Source organism: Lathyrus oleraceus, chromosome 3, assembly GCF_024323335.1.
Source record: "Lathyrus oleraceus cultivar Zhongwan6 chromosome 3, CAAS_Psat_ZW6_1.0, whole genome shotgun sequence".
NCBI lineage: Eukaryota > Viridiplantae > Streptophyta > Magnoliopsida > Fabales > Fabaceae > Lathyrus > Lathyrus oleraceus.
The window spans coordinates 302,614,375-302,637,712 of NC_066581.1; the positions used below are offsets into that span (position 1 = coordinate 302,614,375).

The 23,338-nt window shown below is 41.8% G+C and overlaps 3 protein-coding genes across 8 annotated transcripts in view; 2 read left to right on the forward strand and 1 right to left on the reverse strand.

Moving 5' to 3' along the window:
- LOC127130967 (uncharacterized) overlaps positions 1-10,961 on the reverse strand; it is a 39,244-nt gene extending 28,283 nt beyond the window's left edge. Inside the window, exons 1-4 of the mRNA XM_051059917.1 lie at positions 10,953-10,961; positions 10,566-10,829; positions 8,925-9,815; positions 8,310-8,603 (exon numbers count right to left, since the gene is read on the reverse strand). Coding sequence (XP_050915874.1) covers positions 8,310-8,603; positions 8,925-9,815; positions 10,566-10,829; positions 10,953-10,961 — 1,458 coding nt within the window. The remainder of the gene's footprint in view (positions 1-8,309; positions 8,604-8,924; positions 9,816-10,565; positions 10,830-10,952) is intronic.
- A 2,014-nt stretch (positions 10,962-12,975) lies between these two features.
- Positions 12,976-15,575, forward strand: LOC127127246 (short-chain dehydrogenase TIC 32, chloroplastic-like). Of its 6 annotated transcripts, none has more exons than XR_007805294.1 (6): positions 12,976-13,361; positions 13,968-14,055; positions 14,137-14,225; positions 14,387-14,466; positions 14,980-15,133; positions 15,238-15,575. XR_007805294.1 is itself a non-coding variant. In XM_051056379.1 (6 exons), the coding sequence occupies exons 3-6, from the start codon at positions 14,213-14,215 to the stop codon at positions 15,485-15,487; spliced, it is 486 nt and encodes a 161-aa protein (XP_050912336.1). In that variant the 5' UTR covers positions 12,976-13,361; positions 13,968-14,055; positions 14,137-14,212; the 3' UTR covers positions 15,488-15,575. The 6 variants fall into 6 exon arrangements, 2 of the variants coding, with proteins under 2 accessions (XP_050912336.1, XP_050912334.1); XR_007805292.1 differs by having other exon boundaries at positions 13,968-14,023; positions 14,387-14,534; XR_007805293.1 differs by having other exon boundaries at positions 13,968-14,023.
- A 67-nt stretch (positions 15,576-15,642) lies between these two features.
- Positions 15,643-17,896, forward strand: LOC127127247 (uncharacterized). The gene is made up of 6 exons (XM_051056380.1): positions 15,643-15,669; positions 15,753-15,859; positions 16,243-16,579; positions 16,798-16,909; positions 17,072-17,358; positions 17,509-17,896. Exons 3-6 carry the CDS (start codon positions 16,478-16,480, stop codon positions 17,737-17,739), a joined length of 732 nt encoding a protein of 243 aa, XP_050912337.1. The 5' UTR covers positions 15,643-15,669; positions 15,753-15,859; positions 16,243-16,477; the 3' UTR covers positions 17,740-17,896.
- The last annotated feature ends 5,442 nt before the right edge of the window (positions 17,897-23,338 follow it).

Sequence of the window (23,338 nt, forward strand, 5' to 3'; positions counted from 1 at the left end):
ATGGTAATCTAGTATACGGCTACTCCCTTTCTCAGGTGCTACCTTCGGACAGGTACATTCCTGAATGATAGTCTGGTATATGGCTACAGCCTTACTCAGGTGATACCTTCGGACAGGTACATTTCTGAATGGTGGTCTGGTACACGACTACTCCCTTTTCAGCAGATTCAGCCTAACGTACGGCCCGTTCTGCAACTCAGATACGATCTAGCATACGATCCATTCTGACCTTTCATCCCCATCAAAGTCATCCGCCTAACGAACAGCTCACTCTGATACCCAGATATGGTCCAGTGTATGATCCATTCTGATCCATTATCCCCAGCAGCATATAGCATACTCTGACTCCCCAGCGAAGTCGACGGCATAATGGAGGACTCATTATACGGTCTGATGTATGACCCGGTGTGACACCCCTGTCTCTAGATATCGTCTAACGTACGACGCAATCTGGAAGTTTCTTGGATGGCATCTTTAAGCCCATCTCCGTCAAGACTGATGGATAAGCGCAAATTTTCGGGGCATTCTGGTGTTCAATAATCTTTCACCTCCAGACCACGAACGGCATATGCCGTTCTACTCTCTCGGTTCGAGAATATTGAACAGGGGCAGCTGTCATACCCCAAAATTTGCCCATTGGTGTTACAAAGCATTTTCCAAGACCCTCTGACTTGTTCTGCAAGGCACTGATGCCAAATGGACAAGAGCCCAGCTCACTACAGGCCTAATCCACAGGCGGCCCAAAGTAGCTTGCTCGCTAGGCGAGCAGATCCTTCGCCTAGCGAATATCTCAACATGCCACTCGCCCAGCGAAGCGTCAGGTCCAGAAAAAGCCCAAACCTAATTTGCTCGCTAGGCGAGTAATTCCTTCGCCTAGCGAAGCTTGCGAAAATTGGAAATTTTGGACCTCATTTCAAGCCCATTAGGTCACCATTGCCACTACTATAAATACATGCTCTTCTGCCACGAAAAAGACAACCCAGAGAGAGACGAAAAACGGAGAACCAACACGGAAAAGCAGAGAAAGACGGACGGAAACCCTAGCACGGGAACTTTGACGGCCACGTATCCGCACCGGAGTTACCGCTGCCCAACGCAACCCGACACCAGCAAGGATCCGTCAATTCAGCATCATCACTAGGTTGCCAACAGGTTTGTGTATCATTACCGTTTTATGTCTTCATTCCATAAGCTCTGAATGCGTAACACCGCATGATATATTGAATTTTTGGATACGAGTTCATACTTTGCATGCAAGCTTAAATGTGTCTGAACATCATAAATATTGGACCATGTTATTGCTGTAATTGAATGTGATAAGATATGTAATATGCGGGAGTCATGCTGTTCTGAAATTCCAAACCCGTGGTCGCTCGCTAGCTCATCGCTAGGCGAGCCTGCAGCGAGCCTTCGCTGAGCCTTCGCTAGGCGAGGTAGCAGCGAACGGGACAGTGGCTGCTTTGTCCCTTCGCTGTTCCATTTTATGTGTGTTTCATTATTGTTGCATCATTTGGCCTGAACTCTAACTGTTATTTTATGGCATTTTATGGTATTAATCAAATCGTATTTTATCCTTATGCTCTAACCCGTGCGTTGAATGATGTAAAAGCTTCCATATCCCCAATGAAGTGGCCGGCTAGGTACCCTTACGTGTGAGAGACTTTTGTGGAGATTCATATTGATTACCAATTAATTTTAATGTGTCGATTTTTTAATGTATTGATTGATTTTAATGTGTTGGTTTTAATGTGGAAATTCACCATAATTACCTAATGAACTTAAAACATGGACTTTAAATTAATGATATCGGACCTCTCTTTATTACCCCACGGTTACGTAATACGGTCATGTCCCGCGAATATGGGGATATCCTTAGCAAAGACCCTTCGGTAAAATCATCATAGTCCCTCGGATGTTGCCTTCGAACATACGATTTCGTCCCTCGATGACCCTTCGGTGTAGCCTACGGTTAAATGATGATAGTCCCTTCGAATGCTAAGGTATCCTCACAACTGTTGCCTTCAATGACCTATCGATGACCCTACGATGACCCTTATACATCCCCAGGATAAAACTACTTACTTCTCAATAGTAAGGACAGTTTTACCCTCATAAGGATGGGAAATGCCCAGAAAGACCTCGGACAGGTATAACCTTAATTGCTCATTCATAATAGAAAAATGCTTTTCACACCCCACACCTTTCAAATATCTTTTGGAAAATCACCACTTAGCATACATCCATACTAGGATCATTGCCGAGTTATATTTTTCTAAACCACTTTCGAGAAACCAAACGAGATAACCACTTTGTATACATTCATGCAAGAATCATTACAAAGTTAAATTCTCATTTTCAAAACATTTTTCACACAGTTCTCAACTACCTTTTTCAAACTAGAAAACATAAATGATTGAGCAATTAAGAGCCCATGGATAACCATGGATACAAAGGGTGCTAATACCTTCCCTTTGTATAAAGTACCTCCCGAACCTAAGAATTTAAAATTAAGGTCTTTCCTGTTCTTTTCCGCCTTTCCTTATGGGATAAAAGAAAAGTCGGTGGCGACTCTTGCTAACCGCGACATTGCGATTACAAATCCAATAAAGTCCAGTTCACCGTATGACAGAACCCAACGTAACTCTCTGGGGAGTAATAGAGCTTTGCCAGGGATAACCGGGCGACTTCACTGGGGAAACCGACCAATCCACAGGTAAGATACTCTGCTTCGGGGAATAACTGCTACTCCGTTGGGGACGACCCACCCCAAACCCTACGCAGGATAAACTCAGCTGGGGATACCTGTGACACTCCGCTCCGGAATACTCCTTAATCCACAGGTAGGATAACTGCTGGAGATATATTTCGTTGAAACCCGCTCCACTCGGGGAATTTGCTGAGGAAGATCTGTCAACACCAAACTCTGCTCGGGATCTCTATTAGGGACAGCCACCCTGCTAGGGATAACCCACCTCTCTGCTGAGGAAGAGTACAACTCTGTTGGGGAACAACATTTCACTGATAAATTCCACTGGGAGACCCTCCTGGGGAAAACATTCGCTGAGAAATACACCCACTGGGAAATCTGCAAACACCTGCCTACTGGGGTTAGGCAATCCTTGGATCTGCTGGGGAAGAGGACACCATCCACAAACACCTCTGCAGGGGAACACAGTTCTGAAAACTTCCAAACTTGTTTAGAAAAACATCTGCTGGGGGAAACGCTTACAGACGACGACCTGCAAAACAGCACAACAATATGCCCCAGGGGTACATGGACGAAATATGCTCAAGTGTCCTCAACGTTCAAAATGATTTTCAAATGTTTTTATCTTTCTGCAAGTTATCGTTAAGCCTTCATGTTTTTATATGCAATGTTTATCAAAAATTCGGACGTTTTTGCAAACAAAACAGTAAAATAAAAACAAGAGAGCTATTTATCTGAATAACGAATTTTATTGATTGAAAATGCGCCTGAAAAGGCGAATACAATGGGAGGCAATTCCTAGAAAGAGGTAATTGCGCACAAAAGGAAAATAAACTATCCTAATGGCAATGTGAACACGGCATCCACTATTTCCCAATCCTGTTATAACTCACAGATCATCGGTTTTCCTCCCAACTTCCTTGCTTTCTGAGAAGAACAACTGGACCGATCACATCTTTCGAGATGGCAGACAACGAAGCGTGAAGATGTACAGATGACTCAGACTGTAGTCTTCGCTCTAATCCCTCTTTTGGCTGGATCGCCCTTTCGGGTTCTCAATCCACCGGGATATCCATTTTTGCCTAAGCCGCCCTTGCGGGTTTTCGACTTACCGGGTGTACAAATTCTTTTCATTTTATCCCTAACTTTTGCCCGAACCTTTTCTTTCTGTTTTTTTGGTTCGCCGGGATACCCTTTTTTGCCTGGACTCTTTTGTTCTTTTTGTCCAGCGGGTCAATTTATGCGAAGTATTTTTTGACTACATCTGAGTTAACAGGGGACGGAAAGTCTTCCCCATCCATTGTTGTAAGCATCAAGGCTCCACCGGAGAAAACCTTCTTCACAACATATGGACCTTCGTAATTAGGAGTCCACTTGCCCCTGTTATCTGTACCGGGAGGAAGGATCCTCTTCAGAACTAAATCACCAGTCTGAAATGTCCGAGGCCGCACTTTCTGATCAAAGGCTCGCTTCATCCTTCTCTGATATAACTGCCCATGGCACACAGCTGCTAGCCGTCTCTCTTCGATAAGGCTCAACTCATTAAACCTTGTTCGAATCCACTCGGCTTCGTCTAGCTTGACATCCAATAATACCCTCAGAGAAGGGATCTCCACTTCAACGGGTAGGACTGCTTCCATACCATACACAAGGGAGTACGGGGTTGCCCCGGTCGACGTACGCACTGAGGTACGGTACCCATGCAAAGCGAAAGGCAACATCTCATGCCAATCCTTGTACGTAACGACCATCTTCTGCACAATCTTCTTGATATTCTTGTTTGCCGCCTCTACAGCACCATTCATCTTTGGTCTGTAAGGAGAAGAATTGTGATGTTCAATCTTGAAATCTCTGCAAAGCTCTTTCATCATCTTGTTATTGAGATTCGAACCATTGTCAGTGATGATCCTCTCAGGAACTCCATAACGACAGATGATTTCTTTCTTGATGAACCGGGCAACCACTTGTTTGGTAACGTTAGCATAGGAAGCTGCTTCCACCCACTTGGTGAAGTAGTCAATCGCGACCAGGATGAAGCGATGTCCGTTCGAAGCAGTAGGCTCGATCTTCCCAATCATGTCGATGCCCCACATGGCGAACGGCCAAGGCGAGTTCATGACATTCAACGGGCTTGGTGGTACATGCACCTTATCAGCATAGATCTGGCATTTATGGCACTTCCGAGCATATTTGAAGCAATCGGATTCCATGGTCATCCAGTAATAACCGGCTCTCAGCAGTTTCTTAGCCATTGCATGACCACCAGCATGGGTACCAAACGAACCCTCGTGCACTTCTTGCATCAACATGTCTGCTTCGTGTTTATCCACGCATCTGAGCAAGACCATGTCAAAGTTCCTCTTGTACAACACATCATCCTGATTCAAATAAAAGCTTCCAGCTAGCCTTCTCAGGGTTTTCTTGTCATTCTTTGACGCATCTTCAGGATACTCCTGAGTCTTGAGGAAGTTCTTGATGTCATAATACCACGGTTTCTCATCAATCATAACAGACTCGGCTGCGAACACATACGCAGGCCTCTCGAGTCGATTCACCGCAACATGTGGCACATGATTCCACCAATGAACCTTTATCATGGAGGATAAAGTGGCCAAAGCATCAGCCATCTGATTCTCATCCCGAGGGACATGATACAACTTCACCTTCTTGAAGAACGTCAGTATTCTTCTGGTGTAATCTCTATACGGGATCAAATGCGGCTGGTTAGTATTCCAATCTCCATTGACATGATTGATCACTAGAGCTGAATCTCCAAATATGTCAAGTGTTTTGATTCTCAAATCAATGGCTTCTTCTATCCCCATGATACAAGCCTCATACTCAGCTTCATTATTGGTGACATCAAAAGTCAATCTGGTAGAAAAGGGTATATGAGCACCTTTAGGATTGATCAGTACTGCACCAACACCGTTACCATTCACATTCACAGCCCCATCAAACATCAATGTCCACTTGTCATCAGGATCCGGTCCTTCCTCGACAAGAGGCTCTTCGCAATCTTTCATCTTAAGATACATGATGTCTTCATCAGGGAATTCAAACATCATAGGCTGATAATCATCGATCGGTTGTTCGGCGAGATAGTCTGACAATACACTACCTTTGATAGCCTTCTGCGACGTGTACTGGATATCATACTCTGTTAAGATCATCTGCCAACGGGCAACACGTCCAGTGAGAGCCGGCTTCTCAAAGATGTATTTCACTGGATCCACCTTAGAAATCAACAAGGTAGTATGGTTCAACATATACTGCCTCAGTCGGCGAGCAGCCCAGGCCAAAGCACAACAAGTTTTCTCAAGCTGTGAATATTTGATTTCACAGTCGGTAAACTTTTTGCTAAGGTAGTATATGGCATGCTCTTTTCGACCAGACTCGTCATGTTGTCCCAATACACACCCCATCGAGTTCTCGGTCACTGACAGGTACATTATCAATGGTCTCCCCGGGACTGGAGGAATTAGGATTGGAGGTTTCTGTAAATACTCTTTAATCTTGTCAAAAGCCTTCTGACAATCATCATTCCATTTGATTGCCTGATTCTTTCTCAGCAATTTGAAAATTGGTTCGCACGTGGCAGTTAGGTGAGATACGAACCTTGCAATGTAGTTCAATCTCCCTAAAAACCCACGAACCTGCTTTTCTGTTTTCGGTTCAGGCATTTCCTGAATAGCTTTGACTTTTGCTGGATCAACCTCAATCCCTTTTTCACTGACAATGAAGCCCAACAGCTTCCCTGATCTCACCCCAAACGTACACTTGTTCGGATTCAGCCTCAGTTTGAACTTGACCAATCTGTCAAACAACTTCTGCAAATTAACCAGGTGCTCCTCTTCTGTCCGCGACTTCGCAATCATATCATCCACGTACACTTCAATCTCTTTGTGCATCATGTCATGAAAGAGAGTCGTCATTGCCCTCTGATAGGTAGCACCGACATTCTTCAGCCCAAATGGCATCACTTTGTAGCAGAACGTGCCCCAAGGTGTAATGAATGTCGTCTTTTCCATGTCCTCTGGCGCCATCTTGATCTGGTTATAGCCCGAGAAACCGTCCATGAAAGAGAATACCGAGGATTGAGCCGTATTATCCACCAATACATCAATGTGAGGTAATGGGAAATCGTCTTTCGGACTCGCCCTGTTCAAATCCCGGTAATCGACACACATTATGACTTTGCCATCCTTCTTCGGCACAAGAACAATGTTGGCCACCCACGGTGGGTAAGTTGTCACTGACAAGAAACCAGCATCGAACTGCTTTTGAACCTCTTCCTTGATTTTCACTGCCATATCAGGACTCGTTCTACGAAGCTTCTGCTTGACCGAAGGACAATCATCTCTGAGAGGTAGTCTATGAACCACAATATCAGTATTCAGCCCAGGCATATCTTGATAAGACCAGGCGAATATCTCCATGTACTCTCTCAGCATCTCAATCAATTTGCTCTTGACCTCAGGTTTCAAAGCAGCCCCAATCTTGATATCTCTTCTGGCGTCCTCAGTACCAAGATTCACAATCTCCAACTCCTCCTGATGAGGTTGGATGACCCTTTCCTCCTGCTTCAAAAATCTGGCCAATTCTTTCGGGAGTTCACCGTCTTCATCACTCTCCTCTTCAGCTTGGTAGATGGGATTGTCGAAATCGTACTGAGCCATAACAGATTTGTTCATAGTGGATGCCATAAGGTCACTTCTGCATGTTTAATGCTTTATTTTAGAAAAAGATTTCAAGAAAGTCACAAAAACAAAAACATTGCCATTTTTATTTTTTTTTGAAAAATAAAAAAACAAAAATAGAAAGACAGTGATCACAAAATTGTTTGCAAAACGTCCTTTATTAATGATAAAAATTGAAACATGAGGCCCTACAATGAACCACTACGCCTTGGGCAGAACGTAGGGTTTTGTGCAGAATGAAAAAAAACAAAAGAAAATTACTCTGTCTGAAGAGTAACTTGGACTATATCCTCTGCAGTCCAGTTGTTGATCACCTCCCCTGGTGCACTCGGGCGGACCCAGCAGCCGAGATCACAATCACTGTCAACATCTTCACCTTCAGTAGCAAAGACATCACCATGATTCATCAGCCCAGCGCTGGTGAAGGTACTTGGACCTGTTGCCCCCTGCTCTGCTCGGAGAGGCTCATAACCGATGCCAAATTTGTCTTCTTTGACAGGCAAGTCCACCATCTTGCCCCAGCCTTCAGCTCTACCAGAGTCAACAACCTCCTTAGCCTGCTTGTAAGAAGTGATTGAAGCACCTGGCTTCCTCTGTTCAGCACACGCCACCTTCTCAATAGCCACCGTCTCGAACGCCTGGCACAAAGTTTCGTGGATCTCGCCATCCACCTCGACGTATTTGAACGAGGATAAATGACTCACCAAGATATCTTCTTCACCGCACACGGTCACAATCTGACCGTTCCAGACATACTTGAGCTTCTGATGGAGAGTCGACGAGACTGCCCCCGCTGCATGTATCCATGGACGTCCCAGAAGACAACTATAAGCAGGCTGGATGTCCATGACATAGAAGACAATGTCAAACTCCTCAGGACCTATCTTCATGGGCAAAGTAACTTCCCCAAACACAGAACGTTTGGATCCGTCAAAAGCCCGAACAATCAGGTCGCTTGGCGTCAGCACAACCCCTTCAATCGATATCTTCTTCAATATCTGCTTAGGCAGCACATTCAACGAAGACCCGGTGTCCACCAACACATGAGACAACACAGCCCCCTTACACTCCATGGTGATGTGTAAGGCTTTGTTATGATTCCGACCCTCGGGTGTCAAATCAAGATCTGTGAACCCCACACCGTGTCGGGTACTCACGTTAGCAATTACACCCTCAAGCTGATTGACGGAAATCTCCTGAGGTACATACGCCATATTTAACATCTTCAACAGGGCGTCTCTATGTGCCTCAGAGCACAATAGCAGGGAAAGGATAGAGATTTTGGAGGGAGTTTGGTTGAGCTGATCTACAATCTTGTAGTCACTCTCCTTGATTATGCGCATGAATTCCTCCACATCCTTCTCAAATGAGCCACCAGGCACATTTGTTTGAGCAGGCGTCTCGTCCACTGCGGCCTGTTTGCCCTTAGCTCTGGCAGATGCCTCAGCATTGGCATCCCTCAACGGTGGAGGCGCAAACAGCCGACCACTGCGAGTAAAGCCTCCTGGACCACCCACATTGTCCACAGCTGGACTCACAACCGCAGGAGCTTTACTGACAGGCACACTGATAGTTACGGGCACTTGATTTGAAGGCTTGACCCTGTTCTCAGCCCTTCTATTGCTTCGGTAGGCATTATCATACCTCCAAGGCACAACATTACTATTCACGGTCCTTCTTATCGGAGCAATGATTGTTGTTGGAGTGTTGGTAGCAACTGGTGCAGAAATAGTAACTGGATTACCATTCGTTGTAGGCGCCCGTCCTTCAGACGGCTTGAAGAAGATTGTGACAGTAGACACTACCCCACGTTCTCTGTTTTCAGCCCTACCAAACTGAACACAACCTCGATCCATCAAACCCTGGATACCAGCCCGCAGTAGTTCACACCCATTTTCTGACTCTGCACAGCCCAAGCAGTCTTTACCACAGCCCGGATGAACACCACCGTTCAGCAGACGGCCCTTAACCACCATCAGAGAAGTCTGAATCTCACTGACATCGACAACCAAATCCTCAGAATCAACCCCTTCGATACAATTCACCCTATGAGCACCGTGCACTGGCATGGGATTGTTCACAACATTTGGCACAGGTGCGAAATTGATCGTCTTGGCATCGATCAAATCCTGGACTTTATGCTGAAAAGCCCGACACTTCTTAATATTATGCCCCGGTGCTCCAGAATGGAAATCGCACCGGACATTCGCATCATACCCTGGTGGCAAAACAGTTGGCGGAGCCATCGTCCTCAACTCTACAAAACCCAACCTGAGCAACTCAGGCAGCAGCTCAGCATAAGTCATGGGCAATGGGTCAAATCGTCTATCAGACTGCAGCCTCTGCCTCGGCTGATAAGGACGTTGCTGTTGTTGTTGTTGTCTAGGTTGTTGCGGAGGTTGACGTTGCTGAGGTGCAGGGATGGTCACTGCAGCAACCTATCTGTACCGATGCTGATTTCTGTTCGGCCCTCGGCGATGCTGAACAGCATTAGTTTCACCTTCTCTACGGCGAGGTGCCCCAAAGAAAGGTTTCTTTGATGAAGAGGAACCCACATCATTAATCTTCCCAGCCTTGATTAAACTTTCCGTCCTCTCACCACAGATCACTACATCAGAGAAGCTTCCGAATGGGCAACTCCCCATTCGGTCCATGAATACCCCTTGCAGCGTGCCAATGAACATATCAGTCAACTCCCTTTCCAGTATAGGGGGTTGAACTCTGGCAGCAAGTTCACGCCACCTCTGGGCGTACTCTTTAAAGCTCTCGTTATTTTTCTGGCACAGACTCTGCAGCTGAGTCCTGCTCGGTGCCATATCCATGTTGTGTTTGTACTGTCTGAGAAAAGCTTCTCCCAGATCCCTCCAACATCGGATAGAATCTCGTTTCAACTCCATGTACCAATCCAGAGATGCCCCAGATAGGCTATCCTGGAAAAAATACATCCACATTTTCTCGTCATCTGTATATGCCGAGATCTTCCGATAGTAGGCCTGCACATGAGTGCGAGGGCAAGAAGTACCATTGTACTTGTCAAAGGTGGGTGCCTTGAATTTATGGGGAATTCTCAGACCTTCTACTAACCCCATGTTCGTGACATCGAACCCGAGAGAGTTCTGGCATTCCATCGCTCTTATTTTTTCAGCCAGGGCATCGACCTTACGATCCCTATCCTCAATTCTGCCAACATCACCATCATATTCACTCAGCATTGTGAACATGTCCTCTTGTCTGTCGACAATAGGAGCTGGATGACGCACCGGAGCCCTGGTGGCTCTAGCATTGGCCTCTGCAGCAAGAGGCTGACCATCAACTCTTATCCCTCTGAGTTCTTCTCCTGTAGCATAACCATGACCAGGAGCAGCAGCAACATTAACAGTCTCAAAACCAGGTGGAGTAACAGGTGAACCACGGTTAGACGCCTGAATAACCGTTTCTTGCCTCTGAACCAAAGCACGGAGCTCCTCCTGACCCTGAGCAACCCCTTGCATCATTGTCAAAAATTGGGCCATGTTCGCCCTCATCTCAGCTAATTCAGTCTGAACCTGATCCATGCTTCTGCGCTGATTAAGTCTGGTAGAATACCGGTGTGGTCGCTGATCAGCTATCCTGCCTGACACAGGAACCAGAGTGAGAAGTCGGCACAAGAACACCTGTTATGCAATATGGTATGTGTATGATGTGCGTGATGTATATGCAGGTTAACTTTTTTCATGCATTATTATACATATATTTTTTTGAAGATAAACATGCTATGATGCAAATGAGGGAGCCAAGACTGGTCGGCTGATCGTCACACAGCGCAGGATCGAAGCTTCGGCTCGAACTCTGGTATCACAACTTCATCTGAAACCCAAAGTCATCTGAACCCAAGTCAACTGAACCATATCCACATCTGAGCATCCTCAAATTCAGCCCAGGGATCCGAAATAAACGGAACCCTCTGATCACACTTCCAGGATCAAACCTCCGGCTTCCAGAAATAGATCCATAAATCCGACTCATAAATAGGACTCTGATCAACCAATAGTCACCAATAAAGTCACCATCAGAACATGCATCTGTAAGAATCAACCCTCCCCTCACAGGTAAATTCTAATCAGGTCGTCCTAAGGCGGACAATGATCTCGACAATCGGGCAAAGATACTCAACGGGTTTGCCCTTTCGGGTGTGCCGTTGCAGCTCTCTTAAGATCGTCTCAATTAAAGATCCGGGAAAGAACGGTCACCGAAGTCAACAGCTCAGATGAAGTGACACAACCAAAGTGGATACTCCACAAAGGAATGGCACTATCAAATGAACCTCGTCCGGCTTGTGGTATGTCACGTTGCAATAATATGCTGATAAAGCAAATGAGGAACGTAAGACCACACTAATCCTAGGTGTATACTCGGGCCTGGGTTTTAGCCCCACTCAGAACACCCACCCCAAACAGAGGAACCACTTGTACAGAAGACAACTCAATGACAGTATGATGCATGCAAACATATATGCACATATATACAACATAATAAACATGCATACAATAAATAACAGCACATAGCAACCTAAACTCTGACCTAGAGAGCGCTAGGAGAGACTCGCTTAGGGGAGATGGACCAGCAAGAGGTCAACATCAGAATCCCCAGCAGAGTCGCCAACTGTCGCATTACGCGAAAAACCGGCGGGAAAACAAGAACAACAGAGCCGCCACTGTGCGTTATTTATCCCAAAAGAGGGAAAGGAAACTCTCAGAGTAAACCTGGAAAAAGCCTGGTCTCGCGACCAAAGAGAATGGGATCGGGAGTCGGTTATGCGAAGGGAAGGTATTAGCACCCCTACGCATCCGTCGTACTCGACGGGATCCACGCACAATAGGAAGGAAAATGGTTGCTGAAAACACTGCTCAAACACACACACACGGGCTGGAAGAGACACAAGAAAACAGACAAGGCTGACTCGGCAGGATATCGCATCCTGGGCCTACTTAGTCTATCAGGCATAGACATCAGAGTCAAAGTAGTTCGGACTGGGGAAACGACACATGCTCGCTAGGATGTCGCATCCTATGCATACGTATCTCCTTTGGACGAAGGAGAATCAGAGCATTCGTAGCTCGGTTAACACGCACACAAACAAATACAGGCAAAGGCAAACGTGGAGCCTGAATGCCAATCACTGGGCTTACATCAGCATCCGAACCAAAACACACACAAGAAGGCAGACGTGGAGCTTGAATGCCAATTACTGGACTTACATCAGCATCCGAACCAACACTACGCCAAAAAGGTTTTTTAACAGCGCATCTTAGACAGCGCTTTTAAAAGAAAGCGCTGTCTAAGGTTAAAATAAAAATAAAACACGGAAAATGTTCTAAAAAAATAATGAAAGCGCTGTCTAAGGGGGGGTCTTAGACAGCGCTTTTAGAAAGCGCTGTCTAAGACCCCCCCTTAGACAGCGCTTTTAGAAAGCTCTTTTAAATATAGACCTTAGTCAGCGCTTTTGAGAAAGCGCTGTTTAAAGTCTTTCAATTAAAAAAAAAATTAAAACGCCATCCCATAGGATCAACGGATGACCCAAATCCCAAACGCAAACAACACCTTGAGAGGAGAATTAAAGCTTCAGCTTCCCTCCTTACTGGAGAACCTTCCTCCGTCGCGCCAGAATTCGCCACCGGCGGCAGCGGAGACCTAAACTACTAAATTTCCACCCCAAATCCTTCGTCTACACAACCTTAACCTAAATCTGCCATTAAATTTCACAATTCCTGATTATACATCCAAACTGGAGTGGTGCTGTACATGAACCCTAAATACAAATGGTAAAATTAAACTCTAAAACGATGGAATCAAAACCCAATAGGTTGGGGTTTTGATTCCCCAAGCTTCGAGCTACATCTTGTATCCGATTCAAAGTGAAACAAGGAAGAAATCGACTTACCTATGGAGAAGACGAAGACGACGACGAACTTCCAGTAAGCTCTCCTTTCTCTAAGTTCCGTTCAAACACTTTTTCTTCTACTTCTTCTTCAACCTTCTTCTGCTTCTATCGTGCACACGTGAGTTATGAGGGTTGTGTAGAGAAGGTGAGTTATGAGGGTTGTGTTGAGAGGTTGAGGGATTCAAATAGAGCTGAATGGAGATTGAATCGAGAAGTGTGCGTATGAATGAGTTTCTGGACCAATGAATGAATCGGAGAATGTGTGATTCTGGGGAAGTTCGATGAATGAAGATTGTAATGGTGAGGGATTTATAGATAGGAATTTTAACAGAGGTTAACTCTGTGAGATTCAATCAAAGCAATCTTGTTAAATGTTAGTTACTCCGTTAGTGTTGGGAAGTTTGGGAATTAGTTAGAGATGAAATTGTAGAAAAATCTGTTTAGTTTGGATTTCTGTTAGCATTTAAATGTGAATTTCGGTTATAGTTAGTTATATTAGATATGAATGGTAATGAACTATTTTCTGTTATGGACTGTTAATGCAGTATGATAACATATGCTCTGCTAGCAATTTCCTGATATGAAGTTAATGATTAGTTCGAAGGTTTTGTTAACTCCGCTCTGATAATTGGTTTTGTAGGTTAAAGTTAAAAGAAAATTGGCTTATGGACCCTGTTATAAAGAATGGAGTTAATGGTTGGTGAAATGAATATAAGTGGGATGTGAAGGTTAAAATGCATTTGGTTATTGATCAGATTTGCTATGTTATGCATGAATTGAACTGTTTTTGCCATGTTGAAATGATACAGGTGCACCGTTGTAATAGAGTTTCACTTGTGCGTTCAGAAAGAAGGGTTCTGCATTTGGCCTAGTGTATTGCATTGAATGAATTTTGAAGGTGGGTCCATAAAGAATGAAGGAGCTTGGTTTTGTATGTTTATGTTTGTGTTGGTGTGTTGGTGTGCAATAGGACGCTTGGATGTTTGTTTTGTATTTTTATAGGCTCCTAGTAAAACATTAGTACTAATATTTTCTTGTTTGTTTGTTTATAATTGTAAGAAATAATGCAGGAATTATGGCATGCCCTTTCAAGCTGTCCAAAGACAACATTGAACTACAGTTTGCCACCAATCACATAGGTATGTGGTAAATCTTATGTAAGATGTCGATTCTGACAACATTGCTCACAAGTAAGATCCAATCAACTGTAAGTTTTTCCTTTTGGAAATTCTTTTCCTGAGTAGCAGTAACATGAATTCAATTTACTAGTGTTTTATTCTTCTTATAATATGAATTATTCAAGAACTTTCCAGCATTAAAGTGGGGAAGGGATAGAGCACTTTGCCACTCACTCACATTAGTTTATACAGAGTGTGGGCCATGTGTTTTACACAAACTAATAGTTTATATACAACATGCAAATTTGAAACCTCTCTTTCTACATTGGAGAAGTGGTTTGTAAATCATTGAAAGATGAAATTTATGTGCAATTTACACTTATGATCTGTCTTAATCAATTTATATAAAACATCAAGTAATTATTTTACTTTTTATTTTCTTCTTTTTTGTGAGATTTTACTGTTTCTTTAAATCCATTTCCTGAGAAGAAGCAATCCTTTTGATTGTAATTATGAGTTATTTTAACTATGCAGGGCATTTTCTTTTGACAAATCTTTTGTTGGATACTATGAAGAAAACAACACGTGAAAGTAAAAAAGAAGGAAGAATTGTTAATGTTGCCTCAGAGGCTCACAGGTTTGCATATCCCGAAGGAATCCGTTTTGACAAAATCAATGACCAATCAAGGTAATACCACGTGCTTATGTTGACTTCCTTGATTAGAGTTAAAACAGTTGGCTCGCCTTAGTTGCATGAAGAATTAAACTTGAAAATGTTATCCCTTTGTACAGTTATAACAACTGGCGTGCATATGGGCAATCCAAGCTTGCTAACGTTTTACATGCCAACCAACTTACAAAACATCTCAAGGTGCACTTACTTCTACTGTATAGTGGTGTTATTTACATGCCATATGGTTTAGTAGTTCATAATTGGTGTGTTTTTACCATAGTTCAATATAACTTATTGTGTCTCACTTTAATTAAAAAGAGGATGTCCTTAGGTCGGTGTTCTTTTCATTGTCTCATTAGCTTTTTATGAGTTGACTAAGAAACTGATATTTGAGCTTAACTACTAACATAAGCATGTGTGAGACTGTTTGAGAGAGTTTCTGAAAACAACTTATGACATGTCCATAAGTTGTTTTCAGCTTATTTTCATAAGCTCTCCAAGATAGCTTTCCAAAGCGCTGTCCAAGTGTTGCATCGGCACACCATATATTGGTATTATTTGACATTCTAATGCTCTAATTTCTTTGATTTTCTCTCCTGTTTGCAATTGATAAGTTACTGTTATTTTGTTGTAGACGTATGCTAAGAATCACAATGATACTAATCTATTGGTGGAAGTAATGAAACTTTTGAAGAGGAATGATTTACCATTGCAACCGGGCACGGCAGATATAGTTTTTAGGTATGTCATTCTTTTTGCATTTTCATGATTTTGTTTTGCAGTACAAAGGGTCTTCTGTGAATAAGATTTTAATATGGTGTTTACCTCTAAAAGGAGTTGCTGAACTTTTTGTTGATTTCATTGTTATTCCCTTTAAACTGGCTGGCATGCTTCATTTTCAAATCATGATCTGTTGTTAGTTCCCCCAAAGCTCTATTTGATTGTATGAAGGCAATTTGGTGCCTCTTTGTGCCTTAGGCTACAAGCCTACAATGCAGTTAGTTTGCTTGGTTTTTAGTATTGTCCAACACTAGACAAATTATGAATCTCACCTTTTCTTGTATGTTGCTTTTGTTCTCTTAAGTATGTTTTTCTGACCTGTTACCTGGGTCAATCATTTGCAGCATTTGTTACAATACAGATGAATGGGAGTTGATTAATAAGTACGCGAAAAGGTTTGTTAAGGCTGGTGTAAAACTACGACAAACCTCATTTGAAACATGGATGGGATTTGCTGCCAAAAGAGGTGCTCATACTTGATGTCTTTTGTCTGCCTAATTCTATAAGCTTCTGTTGAGGTGCTCATTAGATAAGTGTTTAGTTATATTGAATCATAAAAAAGATGAGCCATGCAAGCTTATGTTTGCAGTGGAGCTTGCTGAAATGCTGTCCACAGACATGCAGAAAGAGGGCCTTCATGGGCGAACGTTGACTCTTAAACTGAAAACTACTTCTTTTGAGGTACTTGTGATTTCTTGACTCTGTTTCTTTCTAAACAATTTTCTGTTTATGATAGAGGTCAATTCTCTGGCTTGGGTTCTTACCTCTGGACAAAGCTTTGTTAAAAGAAAAGTTGTTAATATTGTTCAAGTTCCTTTAAGGATTTGTCATGATCACCATGCATTTTACTATCTTACTATATTTCTCTTGCAAGTACTAAAAAAATGCTCAATCTATAGGTTCGGAATAGAGCTGTGACTTTACAAAACTACATCAACTCAAGTGAGGATATTCTGAAGCATGCATCAAAATTGCTGAAAGCTGAACTTCCCGTTTCAGTAAGATTAATAGGTATATGTTTCTGTTAACTTGCTTTATTGTTGACCAATTATTCAGATGGTGCTCAAGGCCAATATAAGAGGGTGCTTTCTGCTTATAGATATAGTCTATGAGCAAGTTCACATTAGTTCCTTGTATAAGTCAGTGCATAACAGATTTTTCTTCTCCTCTTAGGTCTTAGAGTATCACAGTTTAACGGAGATAAAAGTGGTAGTGGTGCTACCCCTGATCGTACACAGAAGACTATTACCAATTTCATTACTTCAGGAGAAGCCAATAGGAAAAAGGACCCTTTTTCAGATGTTACAGATCATGACTTTATCAGTGATATAGAAACTGATCCTTCGATTGATGTTGGGCACACAAGCCAGCTTGATAGCAGAGATCCTTTTGATGGTAATCATTCATTAGATGTAAATCACCAAAGCTGCACTCTCTGGAAAAATGATGGTGCAGAGAAGGTATATCTCCTTTTCTCTCTTTATTTTTCGAAGTAGCTGACATATATTGATATAGGTCAGTTTCCGCAACCGAATAATTGCTTTGGCGGATTGAGGAGCATGTTGATGTTTTTTAGCGCTACTATTTATCATCTCTGCCGTATTTACCAGGTACAAACTTCTGGTAATGATGCTGCAAGTTCTCACCACAGTGCATGTACAGAGATGCTTGGATCAACTTCATTCCAGGGGAAGTTTGAGGGGAAAAATGTGATAGGTCTATGTTTTTTCAGTCAGGATCAAAAGCACCGAATCAAAAGACAAAGCAAATCCAAGAAGCAAAAGTTGTCGCAGAGAGAGGGCCGATATACGCCCATTGATTATTTTTTTGTTAAGGAGTAATCAAAGCTTTAAGTTATTATTGTATAATTTGTATCTTATTTTGCCTCACATCAATAATTTCTAAGTCTCTAGGAATGTCTTTTCTCCACATAAGATAAAATATGTATAGTTGTATTATGAATCTTGATATGATTAATAAAATAGTCTCATTCATTCACCGTGTGTTTAATTTTTCTTAGTTTATGTGAATTGTAAAAAAAAGGCCAAAATGGCATATATAAAATGTGATAAAATCTGGTTGAAAACAGGTAGAAATTCTGGTTTATAAACCTGGAAAAAATGTGGTTTAAAACAAAAGCTTCAAAAATTTTCGTATACCTTAGACAGCGCTTTTGTAAAAAGCACTGTCTAAGGGGGGGGCTTAGACAGCGCTTTTTGAAAAGCGCTGTCTAAGGTATACCTAAAAAAATTAAAATAGGAGGGTCTTAGAAAGCGCCTTTGGCCAAAGCGCTGTCTAAGGGGGTGGGGCTTAGACAACGCTTTTCAAAAGCGCTGTCTAAGGTATACCTAAAAAATTTAAAATAAGAGGGTCTTATAAAGCGCTTTTGGCCAAAGCGCTGTCTAAGGGGGGGGGGGGGGGGGGGGGGGGGGGGGCTTAGACAGCGCTTTTAAGATTTAAAAAAGCGCTGTCTAAACCTTTAGCAGCGGAGGTTTAGACAGCGCTTTAAAGCGCTGTCTAAGGCTAAAAAAAGCGCTGTCTAAGGTCTTGTTTGTTGTAGTGCAAGCAAACCCACACTGGAACCCGAACGCCACTCGATGGACTTACATCAGCTTCCCAGCACACAACAACACAAAAACAAAGACACGGGCGCCCGAAGAGATCTGCTCATCTCCTGCCTACGTACCTCATCTGGTATGAGGATCAGGGCGACGTAGTTCCCCTACGCAGGGACACAGGACTAGCCTAGCCAGATAACAGAGGGAGACACAACTAGGGAGACTACGACTCGAGCCTAGATGTTATCATGCAAAATCATCCCTAAGTCAAGGTTTCTAGCTAACTTGCACAGGAAGCAAGCCTATCCTATAACACAAGCAATAGCAAACAAACACAAACAGCACACACTATATGCACACAAGTGGGGCTCAATCAAAGGGTAAGACTGCAAGAGCAAGCCATCTGTACAGGGGTGGTGTTAGCTCTTAACCTTGCCATTGAGGGGCTAAGGTGAAGCTGGTGAAAGGAGAGTGAAGATAAGACTTCACAGCTCTTATCCCTGGTCAGGGAGAGCTATAGACAAAGAAGTGTGGGTCCAGAAAGTGGGAACCCTTCTACACTTAAGACTCTGACACAACTGTACATTGTACAAGATCTTGGGTTTGTGTCCCAATGCATCAACACAGTGGTGTGAGCAGAGGGACGACTCAACAGAATAGCGGGGGATAGATTGCATATCCCTTGGGTTCCGCCAATTGCCTCATTGAGGTCTTTACCTGCTTGGGGACAAACATAAACAATCACAAGCATTGCCTCTTAAGGAGGACTTCAGACAGTTGCCTGGCTAAATAACAAGCCAGGTCTTCCAGACTACATGGAGAAGAAGGTGCTATACCTCAATGAAAATGCTATACAAGCAAAGCAATGCAAGTTCTTAAGAGAACTGAGCAACTAAGGGTACCTGAAATCAATCAAATATAATCAGCATCCCAACATAAACAAAACAACAACACAAGAATCAATCAACAATGTACAATCAAACAATAATGTGCATAGCACAAAGTCCAAGTGAACCAAGCACCCTACAAAACAACCAAGTTAGTTTGCAATAGTCAAATGAAACAACTCAATTATGAATCAACCTCTTTAAGGCATTAGCTTCTTAACCTGAAAAGTCAAAGTCAAACTCAAACATGAGTAACAAGACCACTAGGACAAGCCTAGGGTCCAAAGGATGGAAAAAATGTAAAACAGCAAGTGAATCATGATCAAAGTCAAGATAATTCAAATAAGAAGAGATCCCAATTGGTCTCATATCCAAACTATGCACTAATTCCATTTTATGCACAAATTAAGACAAAGTGAGCAAAGTTGAATCACATATGAACAACCAGAATGATTACATCCAAACAAATATCAAAACAGCTCAATAAATTCCACAAAAATTATATCCTAAACAGAGGACATTCAATGAGCTACACATCAATTTTCATGCCATTTGGACAAAAGGAACTATGGGAATTAAATCAACATGTTAAGGCATGCAAAAAATCAACCTAATTAGGTCATAAACCCAAAGTCAACTTCAATCAATTGCAAAACAGTGATATCAAATTAGAAATGAATGGGACCAAAGCCAAATTGAAACTATACATGTTAAGACACACTCCACCAAATTTCACATTCATATGGTAAGGGATTAGGATTTTACAAGGCATATAAATTTGCTACTCAAGGAACAATCCAAAAATGCTAAACAGCAATCAAAAATCCAAATCAAATAGAAAATGGATCAATTAAATCCACAAAAAATCAGGGTGAAACCTAACATATGAAAGTCATCTCATGCGAAAAATCAGAGCCATAGGCCTAAGGTAAGCATGGAAAAATAAATCATGAACTCAGCATAGCATAGTGTGACACATATTGTCACACTCAAAAAGAATATGTCATATCTATCAAACCAGAGATCCAAAAATTACAAACTATATGTCCAAATCTCCAGGAGTGAGTCAAGAATCATCATATGAAATTTCATTCAATTTGGAGCTAGCATGATTATTTGGTGATTAAAATGGTAAAACATATGAAAATAGCACACATGACAAGAATCAATATACCATTCCAAAATTCTACCAGGCACAACATGAACTATTATGCCTAAAAAAAACTAGATTAAATTTGGGATCTAACAAAAAAATTCCCACCTAATTTGGACTAATATTGGATTTTATATGATTTTTTAAAGTTTTGTTGAATTATCAAAATATTTATTTAATGGATTAATGGATTAAATAAGTTGCGAATGGCATTAACGTAATTATCTTCAGCCAGGCCAAAATGCACAGTGGCGTTTTAATGCGGTGGCGGCTTCTTACTGGTCCAAGCCGGCGCCAAACAGAGATTTGAAAATGGCCAGGAAGTGAACGGATCAAACGCAGTAATTTCCCAGAATTTCTCGTTCTTCACCGCATGTTCATATGTTCATCATCTCCAGCTTCCGTCACGAGCATTTCTTCACCAAATCGCGCAAGCCTTATACCAATCTCTTCGTCTCTCAACGTAGGTTACGAATATGTCCACGACTTTGTCTAAAGGTTAACGCACGCAAAGAACCGATCGAAAGAAGATTCACACACAAATATTCAGATCGACATATCTAGCTCAATACCTAACGGAATCGCGCGATTCAAACGGCAGAACGATCTATGTTCAACGATCTATCTAAGCCATGTATTGATTTCAAGAATTAAAGGTTTCGAGATTTCACCTTCTTGGAGTGGCAGTGTGAAATCCTTGCTTGTTTTGATCCAATTCTTGAAAACAGACGAAGGAGGATGATTATGAAGGTGATTAGTGAAGAATTCTTAGCTCAAAGATGCACGAATCAATGAAATCCACCAGCTGCCATTGATGCTCAAGGTTTTGCAACAGTTGGAATTTGCACGTGTTTGGCTTCAATCTCCACAAACAGAACTTGCAAATTACCTGCAAGAGATGAATCAACCAAAAACTAGCAAAAACAATGGTGAATTCTTGGAGAATTGATGAAAAAGTGTATGTGAAAAATTTGAGAAAAGTGAGAGAATTTGAGAGTTTTTTGTGATGATTCTGAAAAAGTGATTAGTGGTTAAGCAATGCAGTTACAATTAGCAATATATACCACTTCCTAATCCAAAATTAATTAAGATTAAGCAAATGGCAAAGATTAGTGTTAATGTGCAATTTCAAGCTTTGGCCAAAATGCCCTCTCTTAAACCAGTCCACTTTTCTGTCCAACCTTGGTTCAAACAAGTCAAAAATGACATTTGGAAAGTGTTGCAAAAAGTCTCATGCCAAAATTCCATGTATTTTGAGTTTTGGACCATTTTGCCCTTGGATTTTAATTGTTGCACTTGAAAATTCACCTTTTTATGTGAAGGCTTTTGGCAAAATGTGATGATGGATTATGAAAGTACACATCAAATGTGATTTGCTCAAAGAAAAACCATCCAATTTGGCCATTCCATGTGAAAGTTATGGCACTTTGATTTTGGGCATTTTTGGAAAATGATTGGATCATATCTTGCCAACCACACATGGGAATTTCAAGTTCTTGGACTTTTTGGAATGGTGAGATCAAGATCTTCAACTTTCATGTTGGACAAAATTCCATTTGAAGCTTTTATGATGAAGTAATTTTGAGGAGAAAAACTTTCCATTTTGGGCAGCTGAAATTACAGGTCACCTGCTATTTTTGGAAACTTCTGATCTGACCTCCAAATCTTCAACCTTGGTCTTTGATATGTCAAATGAGACTTATATGGACATGAATGAGGCCTTTCAAACCATCTCACACCTTCCAATCCATAAAATCAGGCACAGTTGACCACAGTTGACTTTCTATGGTTTCTGAAGAAATTCAGCTTGACTGTTGAGCTTTGATCATCCAATCTTTGGCCAAACCACTTCAAAATGATCCTTAGACCATGTGAACTTGATAAATCAACCATAGGGCTTTGTTCCAATGAAAATAGCACATGCTTGCTTGTTTGACTGATCCTCCTGACCAGTTTGACCTAATTTGTCAACTGAGCTTGCACTTGGGCAAAGGGCAATGCAATGTTATGCAATGAACTATGTTATGTTAATGACCTAATCATGAAAATGTATGTACACAAGGTAGAGTGCAAATTTGAGGTGCTACACTCATTAAAAAATAATTAGCCAAGCTTAAACATGATTAGGAAATGGATTAACATGTCATATAAATAGTTAATTATAACAGAATTTTCACAATTTCACATTTCTAGATCTAGATCCAAAATTTCCCTCCAAAAATTCTCTTCTTCCAAATTCAAAAATTCTTCAAAGAACACTTGATTTTTATTGCATATTTATGTTCTTGGATCATTATTCAGTATAGATCAAGCCATTGGTTGTGAAATTTGGTGAAGAATTGAGTATATGAAGATCATGAACATGATGATGGAGATTCAAATTTAATCAAGATCTAGTTCATCTCAAGCTTCAATTTCAACTTCAGAGGTCATTACAAGGTTGATAGAAGGGATTTGGATGCTTTTGGACACTTGAATCCACCACTGCCATTGTTGAAGCTTCAAGAAGGTGCAAAATTCGAACCTCTTAATTCATGATTTTATGCACATAATCTTGTAGAGTTTTTCATGGTGAGAATTCTGATATAAAGAACTTGAAAAACGGACAAATATTGAAGAAGATATGATGAATTAAAGTCTTGATGCATAAACATGTTTTCATTCGATCTGCATGATTTACGGTGAATTAGAGGAAAATAATTGTAGATTCGAGTTCCTTAGATCAAGACGAGTCGATTGGTGTATCCACTTTCAAATTCTGGAAAAAAATATGAGTGGCACTGTTCATCACCACCGTCTCCACGAAGGAGACGGTTGTTTCCACCGCTTGGGACTGCCAGCC

What these genes read in the sequence shown, in the direction of transcription:
- LOC127127246 (XM_051056379.1), top strand. An exon ending in GTTTGCCACCAATCACATAG is followed by an intron (nt 14,467 to 14,979) that starts GTATGTGGTAAA and finishes TTAACTATGCAG; the next exon opens with GGCATTTTCTTTTGACAAAT. An exon ending in AAAATCAATGACCAATCAAG is followed by an intron (nt 15,134 to 15,237) that starts GTAATACCACGT and finishes CCCTTTGTACAG; the next exon opens with TTATAACAACTGGCGTGCAT.
- LOC127127247 (XM_051056380.1), top strand. Translation starts at nt 16,478, where the DNA reads ATGTTTGCAGTGGAGCTTGCTGAAATGCTGTCCACAGACATGCAGAAA. An exon ending in TGAAAACTACTTCTTTTGAG is followed by an intron (nt 16,580 to 16,797) that starts GTACTTGTGATT and finishes CTCAATCTATAG; the next exon opens with GTTCGGAATAGAGCTGTGAC. An exon ending in CGTTTCAGTAAGATTAATAG is followed by an intron (nt 16,910 to 17,071) that starts GTATATGTTTCT and finishes TTCTCCTCTTAG; the next exon opens with GTCTTAGAGTATCACAGTTT.